This window comes from Gymnogyps californianus, chromosome 16 (genome assembly GCF_018139145.2).
Source record: "Gymnogyps californianus isolate 813 chromosome 16, ASM1813914v2, whole genome shotgun sequence".
Taxonomy (NCBI): domain Eukaryota; kingdom Metazoa; phylum Chordata; class Aves; order Accipitriformes; family Cathartidae; genus Gymnogyps; species Gymnogyps californianus.
In genome coordinates, this window is record NC_059486.1 from 12,536,020 (window position 1) to 12,558,528 (window position 22,509).

Below are 22,509 nucleotides of genomic sequence, written 5' to 3' on the forward strand. Positions count from 1 at the left end.
GCTGGATGAACCCCACACAGGCCAGTGAGGAAGGGGTTTCAATTGCTCCTTTGCTTTCTGTCCCTTGATGGCAGCAGTGGGGAGGGCATGGATGCCTCCAGGCTGCACCCAGCAGTGGTTCCTCCGTGGCTGGCTTGATGTCTCCTTCAGCTAGAACAGGGTTTAGCAGGGGAGAGGAGGAAGGCGCCAGCAAAGGATGCTGGTGTCCTGGGACGTGGCCACTTTGTTGGGAAACATCCTCTTTTGCCTCCCCTTGTTCCAGCTTTGCTGTGGATGATGTTGCCCATTCCTTACGGAGGCGAATAGGGCAGAGCTCATCTCAGCACAGCCCCACCGGGCAGGGACTGCCTTCAAGGCCAGGTCCCCTGCGGCTCTGCCGGGCTGTGGGTGCAGCCTCCCCAGGAGGGAGCTCACCGTGCTTCATCCCCACCAGCAGCAGGGTGGAGGCCACCCTGCATGGTTCTGCTTCACAGCAAGCAGATGCTACTGAGATGCTGAACAGTGCCAAGGTGGCGTCTGCACACTTGCCACGTTTGGAGTGAGCTGCAACACGGCTGGTGAACAACCCAGGGCCATCATCCATGTGCCTTGCTAGACAGAGGAGCGCAGAGGGGTCCACACTGTCCCAGTGCCACCAAGCTCCATCGTGTCACCCTCACCCCCTCAGGAGGACCAGCCCGGGGAGAGGGTCGGTGGCCAGCCCTGGCCGCTTGCCGGTGGCCGTGAGTCGGCGCGGACGGGAGGACGCTCAGTGCCAGTTGGTGCAGAACAATGTCGGCTTTGTCCGCGGGCGCAGGGCTGCTGTAATGAAAGTAGCAAAGTTGTGTGAACTTCTTCACTTGTTCGCCTCCCCCCTTCCCTCCGCTCCCCAGCAGCTGCAGCGTGCTGGCTGCCCAGCCTGGCAGCGGTTTACGGTTACGAACCAAGCTGCAGCTCCTCTTCCTGCCCCCTCCAGGAAAAGAAATCCATCTACTCACTAAGCAAATTAATAGATAAACTTTTAATTAAGGTGTTGTGTAGCTGCCAGAGAGGAGTGTCCCGGGTCAGGGTAGGCTGTTGGTGTGCCATGATCCCCGTCTGTGTGGCCGGTGGCTATTAAACAGCTGCTTCATCCCATGTGTGTTTGTCAGTGGTGGACAAACTCATCCAGGCATGCAACTTGTGTTTGCAGGAGATGGGCTCCTTCATTTGGAGCTGGAGAGGTGAAGGGTGAGGCGTCATGGCTCCAGGATGCTCGTGGGATACCAGCTCGTTGGGCTCAGCAAAGTTGTTGCATTGCTGGAGGCGAAGCTGAATGTTTCGATGTGTTTTCGCTCTGCCGCTGGCTCATGGTCATTAGAGCTGCTCCCTGTGATGACCATGGAGGTTACGTTGATCCGTCCAGTCTCTGACTTGAAGGGTCTTGTTGAGCTGAGATCCTATTTACCTGGAATTTGCAAAAAGTTGATTTTCATCAGTCTATTTTTATCTCAGGTGACCTCGTCTATCCCCTTTGTATCCATTTCTGGAGGGATGCATTTGACATCCAACACTCAGAGCTCCCCCAAAATTTAACAAGAGATGGAGAAGGACCTCCATGAAGGAGATGGGAACCTCCCGCGGGCTGCCCTCATAGCCCCTTCTCATTCAGCATGGTTAATGCCGCTCTTCTCTCCAGCACGGCCGTGGCTGTGTCGGAGGAGGACATGTCTGTGGCTCCCTCATTTTTGCGGAGAAGATGTAGCCTTGAGCTGGCTGCTGAGATGTGAAGGGATGGTGCTGCTGGGAGCTCCTGAATATGGGTGGGTTTATTGATCGTGTAGGAATGCAGGTAGCACTGAAGGTGGTGGGAACCTCCGAGGCTTTGGCAGGAGGAAGAGCTGCTGTCATGTCCCTGGGAGACTAACCTGGTGCTCTCTGGAGATGCTGGAGGTTGCGGAGCACTGAGGTGATATGATCTGGCAGCTGGTACTGCTTAGTCTAGCAGGTTTTTTGAGGGGAGGGTGTGTATCAGAGGGCTGGGAGCGGGCCAGGGAGCTGTGGCAGCTGGCATGGGAGGGCAAGAGGAGGATCCAAAGTCTCCTGGGAAGGAGCTGACCTGGTTGTTTTATGCTCCCCAGGATCGTGGCCTGCCTGGCAAACTGGAGCCCGTGTCACCCGTGAGCCCTGCTCACCCCGACACCGAGCTGGACCTGCTGCCAGCCCGGCTGTCGAAGGAGGAGCTCATTCAGAACATGGACCGCGTGGACCGCGAGATCACCATGGTGGAGCAGCAGATCTCCAAGCTGAAGAAGAAGCAGGTAAGAGGCTGTGGTCCAGAGGGCAGCATGTGTCCTCGCTTCTGTGTGCTGCCTTACGCCCCATCCTTGCCCATGCATGTCCACAGAGGGGAACTGGCAGTGCCAGTGCCACCAGGATGGTGTGTGTCCGTGCTCCCTGTTGTGACATGGGGCGGTTGCTGCTGTGCCAGCAGTCTGGAGCTGGTAGTTGCAAGATGAGGGAGCTTTGGAAACCCAGCCTGTGCGCTCTTTTTCATGTCAGAGTACCTTAAAGGGAGAAAAATCTGTCCTCGGTGACTTGCCCATGGTCATGCAAGCAGTCAGTGGCAGAGCTGGAAACGTAGCCTGGGTTGCCCGAGTCGTCCATACAGCCCAGCGTTGGCACAAGGTCTTCTCTTTTGCCTTTCCAGCAGTTGTCTCTCCCCAGTGCTGTTGCTGCCACTCTTGTAGTACTGGCTGTTTAAAACATCACTGTGATGTCCTAATGGCCCTTCCTGTGCATCCAGTCCCCTTCTCCGGGGCTTTGCAGCTCTGCAGCCGTGAGCAGCATCTGGTCCAACTCCAGTCAGGGCTGTGCCTGAGCCAGGGATTTGAATCTGATCTTCTCGGTTAGTGCTTTACCCCTGCACAAGAGCGCTCCCCAGCAGAAGGATCGCCCGCTCAATGCTGCCATGTATACAATTACCATAAACCCATTAAGAGATTAATATGACAAAACCTTGGGGGACGTCTGTGAAAAAACTCACAGACTTAAAGGCTTTCACTTCCTAAAGCAAATCGCTTCTCTCTGCCTCTTTCTTACCGGTTGTTTTATTTCCTTTGCTTGGGGCCAGTTTCTAAACTCCCTGACGGCTGCTAATCCCAAACTGCCTGAGAGGAACGACCTCTCCTGAGGGATGAGCAGCAGGAATTCAGGAATGGAGCAAAACCTCTACTTGGGCTGTCGGATGGGGCAAGTGCTCCTCAAGGATGAGCATGCACTTGACCTTCCCCGCTTCAGATCTATATTTTCCCAAACCAGATACTATCCCTTTCTTTCCTGCAAGACAAAGCAGGATGTTTTGGTTTTGTTTTCAAACAATACGGTTTAATTAATGTGAAGGACTTTTTTTGTTGTTGTTGCTTTTTCTTTGCAGAGGTATTGGAGTGCTTAGAGAGAGGGAGACAAAAGTGGGGAGAAGCAGCTGTGCTGGGGGTGCGAGGAAGCAGCCCTGTGTGCCGGCTCACGGGGGCCAAAGGAACATCTGGAGCGATGGAAACCACAGAGGTTCCTCTTGTTGGATTTGGTGGGAGCTGGGTGAAGCCAGCCCTTCCCCTCTCCCTCTTAGGAAGCTCAGACAAAATGTTAGTGTCCTCTCTCACCTGGCAGCCTGGCTGCTGGTCCATGTTTTTAACTCATATTTGAGGAAGGAGGTGCAAACCATGGTCATTTCCCACTCTGGAGAAGGGCTTCCAGAGTGGGATGCGTGCCCGGCATGGCAGTGAAGGTCCCTCTCATGGCAGCTGGGAGGACTGACAACTCTGCAGATCCACTGCCTGACTTTTTTCAGAGATGCTGCTGAGGAGCTGCTATTGAAGCTGATGGGAGCAGCATACGCTCCTTGCTGTTAAAATCAAGCTGTCCTTCCGTAAGGAAATGGGTTTTTATTGTTGGCTGCTTGGTTGCTTTATTTCTTCCCTCTGAACGAATTTTATGATTCTTCCTCCCCGCAAAAATGCTCTGCTGAGTGGGGAAGAAGGTGAAAGTCACTGTTGGCAGTAAAAGCATCCCCTCCCTCTTTTTTTTTTTTTTTTTTTTTTTTTTTTTTTTTTTGGCACATGGTGTCAAAGTCATTTGGTAGCAAATCCTGCCCCCCAACATGGCCTCCTTTCCCCTCTGGCAGGATCCTTCCCCAGCCCGGTCCTCTGGCAGAGCTGGCACATCTGGGAGGAAGCATTTTCGGGGGGGGGCGTTCCTGTCTGAGATGCTCCAGGAACGTTTTGTCCATCTGTGCATCTGAGCTGTCAGCGCAGGGGAAAGATGAGCTAGGGAAAGCAATCAGCCTGAAACAGATACGGCTCCTGCAGGAACGGGCGGCGGAGCAGGGGAGAAATCGTACGCAGCCGGAATATCCTAATGCTTTTCCCTCTGTCTTTGGGAGGCCTTCTCAGGGTAATTAAATACATTTGTATGGAAAGGCTGTGCAAAAAAAATCCCAACCAACCCCAATCCACCATCTCTCTCCTTTTGGTTGTTCGAGAAATGGCAAGGAAGGCTCTGCCTGGACTTTGCAAGAAGCAAACGTCTTCAGCAAGCTGAGAAACCTTCCCCAAACCCTGCACACCCCTGGCAGAAGGCCACCTCCATCAGCCGTCCCCCGCTCATTCATGCACCATATGCGCTTAAATCTCTCGCTGAGTCCTCTCTCCCCCTCTTCCTGACAGGGAAGGATAATCCTTATGCATTTATTCCTGGCAGCGGTACCGGGGATCTGAAGGAGAAATAAACTGCTGGGCTGTTCTCCGCAGTGGTGCCTGAGCCTCCCTGGGCGCCAAGCTTGGCGATGGGCTCTCCGGGAGTACAACACTCCCACCTGGTGATGGAGGTGGAGCCGGCTGGGTGGAAGAGCTCCAGAGTTTCCCCTTCCATCTATCTCCTGGCTGAGTTTCTTCTGTTCTCCCCCCGGCTCTTTGAAAGTGGTTTTCAGACATGCCCTGTGGCTGGAAGCCCTTTCCTCTCCCCATGGCAGGTGAAGCATCCTGGTACCCCGGTGATGGCTGCCTAACCCAAGGCAGCGTGGCAGCTGAGTGCCTGTGTAATGACCTTGGCTTCATCAGGCAGGTCCGTTCAGCATGGGAGCTGGTACGTGCAGGGATGGGGTCTTCCTGAAATGTCATGCACCTTCCTGCCAGCACTGCAGGCTCCGATGGCCCCTCTGCAGCGTGTGGTCCAGCCAAAGGGACTCTTACCCGGAGAGGACACCTCCTCCGCTTGGAAATGAGTTGACCTGTGGATGCTGTAGGAGCCAGGACTATGGCTAACGATGGCATCTTGCATCCCTTCAGCATCGCTGCACTGACTTTCATTTGGGGCGAGGAGGGGGCTTTCGGGCAGCTGCTGCTGGAAGTGGGGAGGGAGAGAGTGTGGAGCTGTCAAGACTCATCTCTCATCCTGCTTCTCTCCCTGTAAAGGTCACAGTCCCAGCCTAGCTTTCGTGGCAGACCTTTAAGAAATCCATTTTGTCCGTATCTGGGAACCCTGACCTATTTTGCTTTGCCATTTCCCACAGCTCCCAGGGGTAGCTGTCGTGGGCTGAACCTGCTGCGGTCAGGTGTGCTGCCTGCAGACCCTGCCCACATCCTTACCTCTAGCATCTGGCCCTTTAATAACCGTACAGCGTTACACCACAGAGGGTAGAGTTTAATTCTCTACTGTATTTCAGCTATAATTAGATTTGTATTTTTTCTTGTAACGAGCTGCTTTTAATGAGCCTCTACTTACTGGCAAACTTTCATTTCCTGATACGCCATCAAATCCTCTTGTCTGAAATCACTTACAACACACCCGACCGCTTTGCAGAATTTTTGTGGGTTTCCAGAACAATGTAGCCAAGTTTCTGACATGTTTTTTTTTTTGCCCACGTATTTTCCCCAAGAGAAGTAGAGGATTTGACTGATCCCTTTTGGTGGCTCTTTCTTTGGTTTATCTTGTGGGAGCGAGGGTGTGTGATGGGGTGCCTTAGGACACCGAGCAAGAGCAGGCAGGTGCCTGGAAGCGCTGCTTCTGCGCCGAGGCTGAGGCTGAGAACTGTTTTGCAGCCTGTGGTTTCAGCCGTGGCTTCCTGAAGAGCTCTTGTCACCTTTGCATGGCGCTGTAGTTTGGGCCACCTGAGAAACAGCCGTGGTTGAGAAGAGAAGGGAGCTCTGGGGCTGTTTCATGCGTGGTTGGAGCCTTTGGTGTGCCACAGTGGTGTGGCTCTTTGCGGGCAGGAAGGGATGGATTCCCGTGGTGCCAGAGAGGGTTCATCCCCTTTCCAGGGTGCAGATGGTCCGAGCTGGCCATTTCTTGGCCGTCCTCACACGTGGCTGGAGTAATTCCTAGGTTAAGACCCTGAGGTGGGTGTGCTGATGCCAACGTGCGGAGCCGGGCTGTCCTGCGTCCGCCAGAGCCTGCTCCCCAGCTGGGACGGTGGTTAGCCATCTGGCTGGCAATGGTGGCTTTTTTTTTTGCTATATCTCGATGTTTCCTATGCTGCTGCTTTTTCCTGTATGGGAAAAGATGTCCACCTGTGGGGAGGTGGAGGATGAGCGGAGTGCACAGCATGGGGTTGCTTCATCCATTGAAACACATATAATTTAAGGGGTGTGAGTTTTCTCAGCCAAGCCAGTAGACCTATGTGGGTGCTTAAGTGTTTTCTTGGACTGCATCCTACAGCCCTAGTGTTGCTAAAGGTGTCGTCAACAGGAGCAGAGATGATCTGAAGGAGGAATAGGTGCCCACCTTCTTCTCGGACCACCACTGTCTCTGGGAGGACGGTGGTGTGCTCGCCTCCGGTGCAAGCCGATTGCTCTCAATCCCAGGTGCATTTTCTTCCTAGTACGAGACTTGCTCGATTTCCCTCTTGCTTCAACAGGGGATGCTTTAGCTGCAGGAAAAAAAATACAAAGATTTGGAGATTCAGAGCCAAGCAGTGAAAAAAATCATAGGCGTTTTTTGACAACCGCTCCCTCTCCCGTGCCTGTGCTGCCCCGCAGCTGCCGTGCGCGGTGTGCACTCTCCCTCCTCACAGGGAGCCGGTGGCCCCAGGAGGAGCCTGGAGGAATCTGTTATTTCCTCTTTCAGCCGAGTAGTTCCTCAAACTTACTGGAAGGGCTCAGATGTCTCCTCCTGCCTCGCACCCGTCAGGAGAGCTGGAGGCACAGGTCGTACGTCAGACATACCGGCTGACCGCGGTGATATTCAAAAGTGCTCTCTTAAATCCGCTAGTTTATAATTAACGTTCACCACGGCCTGAGCGGCTCGCAGGTGAGTAGGAACATGTTAAAAGATCAGTGATCTCTAAAGGTGCATATGTGAATGTGCTCCCTTCTGCTTTCCATCTCCTGAGGGGGTAGTTGGCATTTGAGCCAGCTTTGGGGCTGGGTACGTTTTACTGCATGTGTGGTGGGGATATGGTGGACATGCTCATGGAGCAGCTCTTGGGCTCCTGGATGTTTCTGCTGTGAGTGGGAGTGAAGCTTGGGATGAGACACACACCTTGGGTTGCGTGTGTTCCAGCACAGGCAAACACATGGAGCTGGAGGGGACAGCGCAGTGTATTTTTGCACGCAGCTGCTGCACCTCAAAGCCTAGATACCATGAAATGTGGAGCTGTGGCAATGCAGTAAAGACAGTAAGAAAGCAGAAGAGCCAACAAAGCGAGCTTCTTGGCACTGTTGTCTCTGAGGGCAGGACACCCAAGTGATGGCCATCCACCCCTACTGGGATTTCTCTAGTTGGAGCCTGGACTTACTTGGTGGCTTCTGCTCAGGACAGCTTGTCTTGTGTGAATGGAGGAGAGAAATGGGTCTTAAAGCCGCCTTCCCAGGAGAGCGTGATGGCTGACAGCTGGGAGGCAGCTAGTGCTGTGCCGGGAGTCCTGTAGCTCTTACTTGCCCTCTTGAGCACTTTGCCTCTCTCACCTTGGCCCGGAGGACTGCCACATGTCCCATCGGGCTGACTCTGACCAGAGACGTCAGCTTTCACAGTGTTGTTGCCTCCTCTGCCGTACTTACTGGCTCATCGGGCTGCACAGTGCAGGGGAGGCTGGTGCACAAGTCATTTAATCAAGAACAGTCATCCCGAGGCGTCTCCTCCAACCACAGCATCGCAAGATAAAGCCGAAGGTGGAGAGCAGCCTTGCTGCTCACCCCTTGCTCCTCCACCACTCTCTGCAGCGTGGCGGCAGCTCCGGAGGCAGGTAGCAGCAGGGAGCTGGGCTGGAGCTGCGGTTCCCTTTAAGGGTTTCCAGTAGAATCATTATTTGTAGCTTCGAGCCCTCTCCAGGAGGCTCATGCAAGGCAGGTCCTCATCCTCCATGCCTAAAAAGCACCAACCCACCAGCACGGGGCCGGGTGCCTGGGGCAGGACAGCCCCGCGCTTGCGTGGCAGGGGATGTTACGCAGCTCTCCTCCCTCTCCCCGTCCCTCCGCAGACTGAGCCTGCCCATGTCTCGCAGGAAGCCTTCTGCCATGGCGGTTTCTGCCTCAGTCGCAGCACCACAGAGAGTCTCGTATGGATGGGGACAGCCGCGTTTCTCGCTGTGACTCACCCTCCTCCTCCCCCCTCTCCTTCCACAGCAACAGTTGGAGGAAGAAGCAGCCAAACCACCAGAGCCTGAAAAACCCATCTCCCCCCCTCCTATTGAGTCCAAACATCGCAGCTTGGTGCAGATCATCTACGACGAGAACAGGGTGAGTCTGGAAATGATGGAAGTACAAACGTGCGATCGTGCCGTGTTACCCTGGCCCGGGACAGGGAGGTTGGTAAGGGGTAGGTGGGGGATTCCCCTGGGCGAGACCCCCTGGGGTGGAGGCCGTGGGAGGTGGATAGATGGAGCCCCGTTGGGGATGGTGACGACAGAGGGCTGAGCCGTGAGGAGCTCGTGGATTGAGCACAAATGTCTTCTGAAGAACCTGCCTGAGGGGGTTTCCTGCAATCAGCCTTAGATTTGAAGCGTTTAGGAGATGCTTCAGAGCCCTGTCTGTTAAATAGCTTGTTTCATCTTCTCCCCTGGGAGTGAACATGGTCGAAAGCTGACTCAAAGGGTGGGCTTTGGCATGGTGGCGTGGGCTGCATGGATGGAGGGGGACATCCGTGATGCTCCAGTACTGGCAGGCCAGCTGTGAGCTCTCCTGGCTGCCCCTGAGCCCCCCAGGCTGGAGCAGAAAGGACGTAGATGCAGCCATGGCTGGATTTGTGGATATTTGACACTGTAAATAGCGTTAGCAAAGGTCAGGGTGGCATCCCTGGCTCTGGATCTCTGCCTTGACCACTCATTTGTTGCGCTCAGCCATGGCCTGTAATAGCAGCCTGAGGAGACACAAATTTTGCTGTGTGCTTTGTAGCGATGCTAGGAAATTGGGCCCTTTGGTAGATAATCAAGCGTATTCATTTTCATTTAGGTGTTGGATAAAAAGGATGATTTTGCATAAAAGGAAAACTACCAGTCGCTAATTATTTTGAATTGCGAGGCCTGCGATTTCACTGGGAGCTGCAGAAATCCAGGTGCCTGACTCCTAAAAAGAAAAAAAAAAAAAAAAAAATCGCATATCCTGCGCTCCCAGGCAGTGCAATTTTCCTGGTTTTCCTTTTTCCATCTGCTTGTCTCCCGAGCAATAGGAAACCCAACACTGGCACGGTCTGTTGTGCGAGTGGGTGAAGACTGAGGTCGATGTGTTTGAAGCATTAGCATGCGCTGGCTGGTGATAGCTTTACAGGCACTGGGCTTTGGGGGCAGGTGCCGAGTGTGCCTCAAAGCCATTCTCCCCGTGGCACCACCAAGTGCCCTTCCAGGGGTCTTGGGCTAGATGGCTTGTGCTGCCTGTGCAACGGGTTAGGTTCAAAAAAAGGAGGTCTCAAATATTTTTATTCCTGTTCCCTTGAGCCCCATCCTCCTTGGACACTCTCGTGTACCTGGACCACGTTACGCCGGCAAGAAACGGGTGATGGTGCTGAAGCAGGAAGGAAAGGTGATCTTTAGCCATTGCATCCCCAACAGCCTGCGTCGTAGCGGTCCCCATGAGCTGAACCTGGCTCAGGGCTGAGTGTCCTTCCGGACCCTTATCCTGCTTTGTCACCTCTTGTCTCTGCCCACGGCAGCAGCAGGGTCACCCTTTCCCTCCCATCTCCCTGAGTCTCCCATCGCCTCCTCCGCAGCAGACACGATCTGCTCTCGAAGCCTCTGCCGCGGCTCAGGGTAGTCCTTCGGGGTTGCTGCCCTGTCCTGTGGTTGGTGGCAAAGAGTGCGGAGAGCAAGCGTGGAGTTCTACATTTCTTCTTGAAAGCGTGCGGTCGTAATACCTGGGATGCTGTCGCATACAGTGCTCAGAGCTGCTGGCATCCATTTGTCAGCATGCTCGACTTTATTCCAAGTTACGCTGATCCTGAAAGCCAGTCTGGTACTAGGAGTGTTTTGCTATTAACCTTCGCGATAGGGTGCTCTCGTTCCAGGCGGGTGCTCAGCCAGCGAAGGCCACGTTTGACACCAAATGTCTGCATAATTCCAAATCTGGCTCCGTGTTTGTGTCTGCGTGATCCCTGGGATGGGTAAATGACGATACTTCCCTTGTTCTTGTAAAGTCCCCTTGTGAGTAGCGTGTAAGCAAGCCTGTCTGTGGGTAGGAGACTCAAACCAAACAACCCTTCCCTTTTGCTTGATAGAAACCGTTGCAGGCTGGAGGGAAGTTCCTCCTTTGAGGAAGACATGATCTATTCATGGGCAACAGAGAGTCGACAGAGCCTTGCTGGCTGATTGTAATGGCTGAGGCTGGGTGATGAAAGGACCCTTTGAAGTACCATGGCAGGGAGATGCCGAGCTGCGGGCTGCAAGGGGAAGGGTGTGTTGAGCCTTGCCGACAGCATTGCCCTTGTCGTGGCTCCAGTAACAAAGGTGGGATCCAGGATGCAATTGTCCTTCTAAAGGGCATCCCCGGGCTCAGCCTTCAGCCTCTCACCTCCATTGGATGCGTTTGGGATGCCTTTCAGTGATGACCGCTCTTCCCCTTGGGGCCAGGAGGAGGAAAGCTGGAAGAGGAAAGGATGTGGAAGCATGTCAGTTAGGATTGTGGGTGGAAAAGAGTGGCTGATGGTCGGATGTCAGGTTGCTTTGGGTGGGTTTGGTGGCAGCAGACCCTCCGGGCGTAGCCAGCCGTCTGTCGGATGTGGGGAGGGCCCCGGGCACGCTTGTGCTGACCTGCGGCTTTGCTGCAGCTTAACACTTAATTGCAAGGTGAGTTGGTAGGAGCAAAGGGCCGCGAGCCAGATGGAGACATATTGATCTAGAGTGGGGAAGGTCACCGAGCCAAATTTTAAGCCTTTCCGCCTTTTCTGTGCTGTGGAAAAGCAGTGAAGTTGAATGCCTCGAGGTCTGCTTGCAGGTAAAGCGGCTGTAACGGCTGAGCCAGGGCTCCAGCCTGTGCACAAAGGGAGGAAAAGCCTGATTTACTCGCATCGCTCAGCTTGTGGCTTGCTTGAGGGAGGCAGTGCGTGGTAAGAAATGCAAATAAAAAGAGGATATTCAGGTCTCGGGAAGAGGCGAGAGAGCAAAGCACCCCAGAAGAGCTGGCAAAGCTCGAAATGATCTTTAAAGAGCAATATTGTGGAAGGGGCAGAAAGCCAGCGCTTGTGCCGATCCCAGAGCAGGTGGGAGGCGGTGCGCTTTGTGGAGGGGCTGTCGCCTGGCTCTGGTTTAATTTTTCATGAACTGCGGGTCTGTGCTTCACTGAGCACACGGGTGCCGCCGTGCTCGTTCCCACCACTCCTGCCAGGCTGGGCCGGAGTTGCACACTGCATGCAGTTATACCCCAAACAAAGGAGACAGCAAAAACGGTTTATGGGAGAGAAGAGGTTACGCGAGGACAGAGCAGCTAGAAACGCTGGAAAATCAAGTTAGCCAGCCATTCTGTGACCTACTTTCCTTTTGGCGATAGCTGTGGCTTTGCAGGGGTGAATGGTTTCTAATTTTAGCTTATGGTTCATCAGGGAAGTCTATATATTTTTCTCACCACCGCGCTGGGTATGGATGAGGGGTTGGGATGCAGGTCGGTGCTGGCCTCTATCCGATTTTCTCAAAATTCAGGTTCGCTGGTGCTAAACACCCATCACACTGCTTTTCCCTCTTGTGACCTACTTAACGTGTACGATTTGAAAAGTTCCTCGGTGTTGAAGAGGATAATTGTGGAAAACGTGACCTGTAATCCCCTCTTGCTACACTCTGCTGGACAAGTAATTGATTTCCAGAAAAAAAAGTTGACTGTACAGATTCTGCTGGGGAAGAGTGGAGAGAAGCTGCTCTTGACTGCGGTGAAATCCTGTACTGTGAGGCTGTGGTTGCATTTGGGAAGGTTTTAGGAGACTTGGATTATAGAGAGGCGGTTGATATTCAAGATCCAGGTGCCTCCTGCCCTGGGTATGTGCTGACCGGAGCCACTTTATCTTGTCTCCAAAGATGAGCTGTGAAGTTGCACCCGAAAAAGTACCTTTTGGGAAATATTTGCAGTATAACACAGAAAAACACACATGCACGTATCCAAGCCAAAATTTCAACTGTGAGTGCAAACTGTACCATTTCTGAAAGGATGTATGAAAATGGAAGTTAACATTTTTGGTACTATCCGTAGACTAAACTGAGAATAAACAGTGGGTAGCATTTTCAGAAGCATCAGAGTCCTATTTTCAAAAGTGCTTTTAGTCCTTGAAGAGACAGAATGATGTTTGAAAACAGTGATGGGTGCTAAAATCGCCGAGATTGTTCAGAAAGTGCAGTGGGGAGCTCAGAGGACTGTTTCGGCTGCAGGGTGCGTGGGTGCGGGATGGGGTGTGTTTGCCAGTCCCCGTCACCTCCTCTCCGGGAGCTGCGGCCGGGTGGTGCAGAGCTACCTGGGGAAATTGGGTTCTGACGGGTGTCTCGGTTGCTGCTAGAGACTGACAGCGATGCAGGCGTTGGGGATCTCCTAAATTAAACCGTGTGAGTGACCTGTAGTGTCTCCCCTGCGGGGGGAACCTGATCCCTGCTGGGTCTGGCACCTCCAAGGTGGTAGCTGTGTGGCACAGCCTCCTTGCGGGCTTTAATTGGCCCCTCTGGGATGCGTTATTGTATCGAGAGAATTTAGCTTTCTTCCACCTCAAATCGCCATAACCAGGGTAGATCATCTGTGTGTTTTTAGCCGTGGCTTTATTCCGCTGGGCCGTTCACGGGATTCCTTGCATTCGTCTTCCCTTGAAATTGATTGAGGATACCTGGGCTTGAAGATGTTTTTGTGCTTTGAATGGAAATTCCCAGGTCCCTTGCTAAGCACAGGGAGGAGGGCAGCGTTGCTGTTGCTCCAAATTGCTCTCCATGCCTTTCCTGGGACACTTGGCTGGCTGAGCTCTCCTTGTCAGCGTGTCCTGGAGGAAGCTGCACCGCAGCAGTCCTGACTGTGCCAGCAGCCAGCCTTGCCTTGGCTGGGTGAGTTCTCCAAGTCCCCTGTGTGCCCAAAGTCCCCATCCACTACCGTGCACGCAGACATGCTTATGCCTTCTCTCTGACCATTGTGACGACGTGGAGCCTGCATGTACCCATCCCCAGCTCTCTGCAAGCCACATCCAGGTGGTTGAAGGCTCTCTGCAGACCTACCGTGCATTGGAGCCAGGCAGGATTCCTGCTTGGAGACCAGCGGATAAAAAGCAGCCTCCCTCCTTGTGCCAGACCTGTCCCTGCAAACAAGCGCACATCAGCTTTCCTCTAAAACACTAAGCTCATTTATCAGAGAGGGAGAGGTCGCGTCAGGACACGGCGTGACTTCGCCCTCCGCCGCCGTGCCAGCGAGGGGACGCTGCGTGCTGCGACCCACCGCAGCGTGGCAAGGGCTGGGACGAGTCCTCCTGCATTGCCCCTGCATGCTGCGGGTGCCGACGGCTTGCGGCCCCGTGAGCCCATCCCTCCTCTGCTGTCAGCCCTCCAAAAAACTGGGTTTGATGCAGTGCAGGCAGTGGAAGCAGGCAGCAGCGTCTGTCTCGCTCTTGGGATTGAGTTGGTGGAAATCAATAAGATTAAATTTTAATTCGTTTTCTGTCTCGGTGCTTGTTCCTTCAAAAGGGCACAGCTATCTATCTATAAATTCAGCATTATGCTGTAAAATTGGAATTCAAAGGCTTGTTTTGAACTTTTTCCACCCCCTGCTGCTGTTGTGTCTGTGCGGAGCGTGTTCCCAGCTATCCGTTTACCCTCCTCAAATACCTTCATAAAGCATTAATGCCCCATCCATAAATAAAAGAATAAATAAATGAACACTTTTAGCATTGCAAAGTATAATCTAGCCATTAACTACTCAAAGGCACTGAGTGTGACTCAGATCCCACAGGGATTTTATGTCTCTATAACTCTGATTTTCTATGAACTCCTGATTTACATTAGAAAGGGAAGAATCAGGCCTGCATCGTCAGCACGGAGCTGGTGTGGTAAATAAAAGCTTATCAGTGAAACTGCTTTCGAGCATTAAATCTGCAGCGTTTTTTTCAAATCGTAGTTTATGTAGTAGTCAGGGTGGGGCCATTTCATATTTGGCTGCTGAAAGGGCCGTGTTCATTTTGCTTTTGTTTGTGATAACTTTTATTCTGGGGTTGCCTCATCTTGGCTTGGTAATGCATGATGGGCTTTCAGATAGTCCGGAGGAAAAGTGGAAAGGTCAGAGGTTAGATGCTGCTAACACTTCTGCATGATAGCAAGATTTCCAAAAAGACAAAATTGAAATATTTAGCCTGGAGTCATTGAGAATCCTTTCATTTTTTTTCCTGGATTTTAAGGAAATTTTTTTGTTGGTGGTGATTTTTTTGATGGTCCTGATGTCTGTTTTTAATGTCTGCTTCAGGATCTGGAGTTCCCAGTAGGTGCATTGACTTAGAAGCTTTGTCCCCGACTAACCCAGACCAGATAATGCCGTGTCCTGCATTTTCAGGTCCTGGAAATAAGGATGAGAAGTGCAGAGAACGCAAATCTGTCGGAGGGAGGAGCGCAGACCCTGCAGCACAGCTCTGGCTCATTGGGTTGAGTGACCAGAGCTTTCCTGTAACTGCTCCAGTGCTGAGACTTTGATTTCTAAAAGCCTTCTGTGCAATGGCAACGTTTTCAGCAGTTTTGCAATGGCGAAACGTTCAACAACGGTTTGCAATGGCAAAGCCTTGTTAGCACCTTGCTTTAACCTTAATATGCTTTTGAACGGCACCGTAACCTTGCAGACAATGCAGCATGATGCTGGGTCTGTGTGTGAGTGGAAACCCAGCTACAACGGGGGGTTCACCCCTCAGCCGTGGATGGAGTACGAGCGAGCCGACCACAGAAACTGGCTGGCAATGACTAGCCAAAGCCGGAGACCGGCAAGCAACTGAAATGAGTCGGCTTGTCACGCTCTGCACAGGGTAGGCGAGGACTGGTATTAAGACATGGCTCCAACCTGACCCGTTCCCTCAGTTTTCTTACTATTTGTGATTAGTCATTCATAACCACCACTACATGCATCCGCTGGCCCCAGCCTCGGGGATGGGGCTCCATCGCTGCTCGTGCGGTGGGGAGATGACTCCAGCCGAGCACAGGGAGGTGGGGAAGCGGGGAGCGTGCAGGGCGCCTGCATCCCACGGGTACCCCTGGAGAGCATCAGCCCCTGGGCCGGGTGAGAGGAGCCTGGCACATACCACTGAGGCTGACTGATGTTCCCTGATGCTCAGGGATGCTTGGGTTCAAGGAGAGTCCCAGGAAGGGCAAGCATCCTTGCGCTCCCACGGTTGGGTTGGGAACACTGGTGGTGGCCATCCCTGCCGGCTGCAGGAGCCGGGAAGGGAAGAGCGTTGCTTTCCCTTCCCACGGTGCCGGGGGGGACCCCTTCCCACCTGCTTTGGGGAGGCGGCGGGGGGTACAGCAAATTGCTGGGGTGGTTTGGCTCTCCGAGAGAGGATGCTGCAGTTTAAAGGGGAAAAAATTAGTACCTGTGGTCGTAGGAATGAAAAGCTTTCCCCATGAAACGGGCACTGCCAGGTCATGGTTTGGTCCCAGCAGATCTTGGCACAGAGGCAGGGCCTTTAAATCCCCCCAGACTGTTTCTGCTTCGTGTAGAAAAGTGTCTCGCCTGAGGGTTTCCATGATTTCCTCTTACTTCAGCCACACTTCTGAATTTTGTTTTAAACAAAGTCCAACTTCAGCCTGCCTCTTTGCCATGCCACTCCAGCAGCTCCGCCTGCCCCCGGGACGTCGTGCTGCCGGGACAGGAATTTTTCCCAGCGCTGCCCTGTGCGCAGCTCTCCTGCCTCTCAAAGGGCTTTGCTTATCTCCGTGCAGGACATGCCTGGTCGCAAATAGAAACCCCTCCATTCCCCAGCGCTGCTGCCTACGGGCTGCTATAAATAACCCCGGGAGCACGGTTCAGCTGCAGCAGCTTTGTGCTGCGTGGAGCCATGGCTGGAGTCAGTCCAAGAAAATGCCGCCTCCTAATTTCAGATCCGCTTTCTCAAAATAACTCTTGTGTTTCCTTCTCTTCCATTTTTAAACTTTGCTTTAAGAAGAGCCCACACGAAATCCCGGACTCTCCCTCCTCTGGTTTCGGATGCTCCACTGCCTCGTGGGGTCGGCTCGTCATCCCCGTGGGAGCTCACATGGCTGGGAAGTTGCTGTCCTGCTCGCTTCCCCCTCCCAAGCCTATTCTGAGTTTCTTCAAAGGGAAGAACAAGGGGCTGGAGTTTGTTTTGGAAGCCAAATGCTTTTTAGGCAAGAATGGAGATTTTCATAGTCTGCAGGGAGGTTTTTGTTGTTGGTGAAGATATCTTTAGATCCAGGCCTGTTGGAGGAGCGTGAGATGGGGTAAGAGCACACACTCCCCAGCCATGGTCTGCCTGCCCGTGTCCCTGCCTGTGCCCATGCCCATGCCCGTGGGGAGGGAGGTTTTCTGGGAGCAGATGCTACTGCCTGCCACATCTGCGGGTCCCCTTTTGCATCCGTGGGCCCCGCAGTGACAGGTCAGTGTTTGTGGTTCAGCTGCACTTCTGGAGACACCTTTATCCCTCCAGAAATGCACATGGAGGACTAGTATGTGATGGGCTTCGCCTCTTCATCAGAGTCGGGCTTAAACGCACTCCAGAGGAGGTGCCTCTGCCCTCGGAAGTGCCCGCGGTTTGCCTGTGCCGGTGCCAAACCCAGAGCCGCACTACCAGAGCAAAGCAACTCTGATGGTAAATGGGAGCAAAATTCAGCCTTGGGGCTTCAGTCCCTCCGCGAACGCCGCTGCTCCCAGTGCTGTAGCAATGTTTCAGGACTCTGTACCGAATCGGGAAAAGGGGTCATTAACTGCTTGCTGTGGAGCTGCAGAGGGACTATAAAACCGGTGGGGGTCTTCGTGCATCTCACCAGAAGTAATGGCTAGATTTGCTTCTTGATAAGTTTCTTTCTGTTAAATAACAGGGATTGCAGGTACGGGTGGGGTTATTCAGCAGATGTAGGATGAACCCTTCTGGTTTCCTTCTGCAGGGTCAATCACTAAATGTACTCCTGACAAAATCAATATTGGAACTGAGTCCTAGGTAGCTGTGCCTTTGGAAAGGAAAGGATTTAACAGGGCTGCCGGTGGTCTTCAGCAAAGGTCCTGTGGCTGCGGGGGGGGAGCTGGGGGCTGCCCTTGCATGCGAACGGTTTGAGGTTTGCCTAAATTCCCCAGCCAGGCTTCTGGCTAGCTGGGTCCCCAGGTGGGAGCATGTCTCCCTTTGTCTTTCCGTCCTTCAGGATGAGCCCCAGCGTGGTGGGAACCTTCTGCTGGGTGTAACATATCCTTCCCAATTCTGCCGCCAGCTCTCACCTCAGTCTGCGTGGCCTTTCAGACAGCTCATTACGGTTCTGCTATGATCTGATAAATGCAGCAAGGAGCATCAGCAATTACAGTGGGTGTCAAGTGTTAATTGGGCAGCTTTCAAGATAGAGGCATTTCTTTGTGTACGTACAAAGATATGACGTGCTCAGAATAGCTTCCCCTCCTGATCTTTCGTTCTGGAGACGTGTATATTACAGTCGGTTAATGCAAGACAAATTATGTCATTCTTCTTGATTCGCCACATGTTCTGCCTATGGTGATTTGCCTCTGGGTTGTCTCATTAAGTTGTCTAAACATGGCAAATGCAGCAGCTGAACATACGCAGCTTTTTCTCGAAGTTAATCGCATTGTACACACGGGCCTCCAGCATCATCGATTCTTAGCTGTGCCATCCACCGCTGCCAGGGCATCTTTCACCAGCACTGATGCCCAAGAGAGCGGGCATTTGGTGGGACCAGCTGCCTCGAGCTGGGGCTGCAATATTCTACCTACAATTACGCTGCCTGCAATTAATTGGTTTGCTGATTTTTGTCCCAGGTATGCTTCACAAAAAATTCAGGTAAGCTGATGCTTGCTGCTCGCCAGCAAGCAGTGGCGGGCAAGAGGGCGGTTGGCCAAATCACCCTCTTGGCAGCAGATGCAGACTATTTTGTAGCAGTTGTAATGATCTCTCCTGAAAATCTTACCCTCTGGTTTTAATTGTTTAAGACTTCCGTATGCCACGGTGCTGATGTTCTCCAAGGTCAGCAGATTTTATAGCTCGTGGAGACCAAAATATTAAGCTCTGGCTGGGGGTTCTCCATCGTGTGATGAATATTTCCAAGGGGCAAGTCCCCAGGCAGACTTGGCTTGTTCCCGTTAATGGAGTCAGGTGCATAGCAGGGGAAAGGTCTAATGTTTCGGGGGGAGCCAGGCCAGGCTGTGCAGCTCTTGGGTTTCTCACCCGGGCTGCATTTGCTGGGGTTTGATTTCCTCGTCATCAGCTGGAGCATCCTTGAGGATGGCAGAGCTGGGTGCTGTGTTAGCTGGGGCTCTCTGTCTTCGTGAACCTGGTGGGAAATCTCCTTTCATGGACGGGATCTTGCATGGAAGAGCACACACTCTGTAGCCGATATGGTATTTTATGAGAAGGGTAGATACGTGTCTGTTGTCGTTCAGGCCACGTGTTATGCCCCGTTGATCTAAAGCTTTGTGAGTGCTGTGGTTTGCAGATAGGTCCTGGTGCTGGGGATCACTTTGCTTCCCCCGTGGGTCAGGTGGGAACGGTCTCTTCTTTCCCTTACGTGTCAAGTAACCACGGAGGACACTTAACGTGGTACCTTGACATAAAGCTGGTTTTCCATGGAGGTTTGCTGGCCATGTGGTCCCCTACAGCTGTTGCCTCCTGAGCTGGTAGCGGGACGGTTTGCTGGATACTGATGAGAACATGAGGACTCGCGGTGACAATCCTTGTCCTCACTGGGGAGCGTGTGGCACCCTCACATCGGCAGCAGTCTGGTGTGGGAGAAGAGTTGGGAGCAGTTTATTGCAGTGCGGAAAATGTAATTGCTGTGTGTAAACACGTGGCTCCTTTCCTTGGAGCCCGAGCCCTAAGCGAGGGCAGGCGCTTCCTTCTGTTGCAGCTGTTTCCCAGCATCTCCCAGACTTCATTCCGGGATGCACTTGCTCTCCAGAGACCTATCTCCATCACCAGGATGGCCGTGCTTTCCCTGTGGTCCCTGCAAGTATCTTGCCACCAGTCTGGCACTGGACAGAAGCATGGCATGCACCAAGTGGCATGCCGGTAATGCGGGAGCAAGCCACTGGGTGGCTGCCCCGTCTGCACATCCCCGAGGGCTGCAGAGAGAGCCGGGCACTGGGGGCACCTCCCGCCCGTGGTCCTTCTAGGATGGAGCCAGGGATTCAGGAGAGGCCAGAGGGGCAGAGCAGCTCACTGGGATGGGCTCCGGCTGCGTTTCGGGCTCTGCCACAGCATCACTAGCTGCTCTGCTTCTCTGTGTGTGTGTGTCCTTGCTTGTGAGGTACACGCAGTGATCGTGACATCTGTGAACCCCGAGGTCTGCTGTGCAGGAGCGCTGCGGATGAACAAGCAGGGATGCATTAATAGTGGAGCTGCTGCGTGCGTCGTGCGTACGTGTGGGGACGGTGCCAGAGCAGGCGTGCTTCGTGGTTACATCTCTCCTAGCATCCTTGAAGCCGCTTCTAAATTGCAAAGAAGCTTTGTGTCCTCCCGAGCGTGCAGTAGAGGAGCTGGAAACGTGTCCTGGTTGCCTTGTTGTGGTGAGGCACCTGGTGCGGGTTTTGCAGCCGGGCCGGGGCTGTTTCGCCGAGGCCCTGAGCTTGGCTGCGGGCAGGGTGACTCATGCAGCTGCTCCCAGGGCCAACTCTGCAAAAGTGCACGCTGGCAGATCAGACTGTGTGTGGGTGTGCAAAGCCCCAGTGAGGAACTTGCACACCTACCGGCTGCATCGGCGCGTCCGAGGACCGGCCGGTGGCGGGGGGGATAGGTGAAGCTTTTGGAAACCCACCGAGTGGGGCGGACACGGGGGCAAGCTGGCAGGGCGATGTGCCAGCTTTTGGTGAGACATCCCCTACGCTGAGACCCTGGGAAACTCATCCTGCCGTGAGCCGTCGTGAAGGTGAGAGGTGCCCACTAGCTAGAGAGCAGCGTGAGCCAGACCCCCGGAGCTGAAATCCCTTCCCTGCCCCAGGGGGGTCTTCACCCAGGGTTTGCCAAAGTCCCGCTGGCTCTGCCGGGGAGCCCAGAGCCCAGCCCTCCCCAGCTCCCCAACCCTGGGGCTCGGCTCCCACCTTGCAGCTCCAGCAGGGCTCTAGTGCTTATCGGGTTAAAATGTTGAATGTGCTTCAGAAAAGAGTTTTTCTCTCCTCCCTGCCCCCCCTCCCCCCCATGTTTAAATCCTGGGGAAGCTCAGCTCTGCCCACTGCTCCTTCACCCCTATTTTGGGCAGCTGTGGATTTTCTCTGCCTACCCCAAAATAGCTAAAACTACCTAATTTATTGAGCAAATGCCTCTGAAAATTCATCTCCTTGCCCCCCTTGCTGCCAGGTATTTGGCTTTATCAGCTCAGCCCCGTGGCTCGTTGGCAGCGTGCAGCGATCTGGATTTATCGGACTGTCAGTAACCCCCACTGAAAAGCCTGGCTTTGCGAGGAAGTGCTGTTTACTGAAAATGTCATCTTTTATTTAGACTCCTGCTGCAGCCAACCCGTGTCTTTTTTTTCAGGCCTGTTTAATTAGTAACCACTGCACAGCCCCTGACACGTGTTCCTGGGTGGTTTTTTTTTTCTCTAATAAGCACTAGGTAGCTTGGCTGAGGGCGGGAGGGGGCAGAGAAGGGCTCCTCTGCGGCGGGGAGGGGAGGGAAGCGAGAGCAAGATGAGGAGCCAAGGGCAGCTCAAATCTAACGATCACATGCTCGTGAAGCGATGAATCCCAGAAAGGGCATCTCTGCGTGTGTGCCAGCTCACCCGCCCTCCTCCTCGCACAGCGGCCGTGCGGAGGTAACGGGTGCGTTCCCCCCGCCTGGCACCCAGAGGGGTTGGGGATTCGGGTCACTTCCCGGGCAGAGCTTGGATGCATTAAAGTCGTGATAACTCGAGTGCCGGAGCCCTTTGCCCATGGGGCTTTCCTGCAGGTCCAGAGGCTGAGCTGAACCTTTCCACCCACTTTCAGGCAGGGGTGGGATTTGTAGTGGTTCTGCGGAGGTTTGGGAAGGGGTTTTAGCGCAGGGGGAGAGCAGGAGCGGAGGGCTGCGACTGTAACCCATGGCAGAGATAACTTTTCTTCTCCCTCTCTTTCCTCCCTACAGAAGAAGGCAGAGGCTGCCCACCGGATCCTGGAAGGACTGGGTCCCCAGGTGGAGCTGGTGAGTGTTACCTCTCGCTGTGGGGAGCAGGAGCCGGGCCAGGTTTGGAGAGGTCCCTGGGTGGTGAGCGCAGCACCCTTTGTGTGTGTCTAAGCTGTCAGAAGGAAGTGTGCTGCTGGCCCGGACCTCTCGCTGGCACAGCACCAAGGCAGGAAGCGAAGTGGCTGAGATGAGTACTGAAACGCAGGCAGACACACACACACAGAGTCCTCTTCGGAAAGCCTTAACCCTTAGGCTCCTTCCTCACATGCTGCAGCGGAGCTGGGTGGCAGAAGGGGCTCCGGCACAGTCTGCCTCTGCTCGGGATGCTGACGGCTTCATTTACTGATGGCAGCCACAGCACGGGGCTGTGGGGCTGCTGCCTGGCCAGCCAGCCTTGTGGTGCTGCGTGGGACAGATGGGTGCTGGGACGGCTCTCCTCTGTCCCACCCCGCTGCAAATGGAGGAGGGTGCTGGAGGGTGCTCTGTAAGCACAGCCCGGTCGCAGCTGCAACAACCTGCAGGTATCGGGACTCGCACACATCCTATTTTTGTCTCCTTCATGCACAGGGAAGCTGAGAAAAACAACTTATAATAAATTGTCAATTTTGGGCTGCCCCCTCATCTAGCAAAATCCAGCTGTAAGTCAAGTGATTGATTGCTGGAGGGGTGGCTGAAAACAACCCTGGAGGGGGCTGAGTCCTGGGGAAGGGTGCTGGGAAGGGCTGCGTCTGCAGCGATGCTGCTGGAAGGATCAGAGGGGGACAGACGTGGTCTGACGGAGCATCTCTTGCTTTGCACTGGCCGCGAGGTGCA

The 22,509-nt window shown here is 53.8% G+C and overlaps 1 protein-coding gene across 1 annotated transcript in view; it reads left to right on the forward strand.

The window, feature by feature from the left end:
• Positions 1 to 22,509, forward strand: part of NCOR2 (nuclear receptor corepressor 2) — a 259,884-nt gene that overhangs the window by 123,078 nt on the left and 114,297 nt on the right. Inside the window, exons 6-8 of the mRNA XM_050906955.1 lie at positions 2,100 to 2,279; positions 8,577 to 8,690; positions 21,658 to 21,714. Of these exons, the coding sequence (XP_050762912.1) occupies positions 2,100 to 2,279; positions 8,577 to 8,690; positions 21,658 to 21,714 (351 nt within the window). The remainder of the gene's footprint in view (positions 1 to 2,099; positions 2,280 to 8,576; positions 8,691 to 21,657; positions 21,715 to 22,509) is intronic.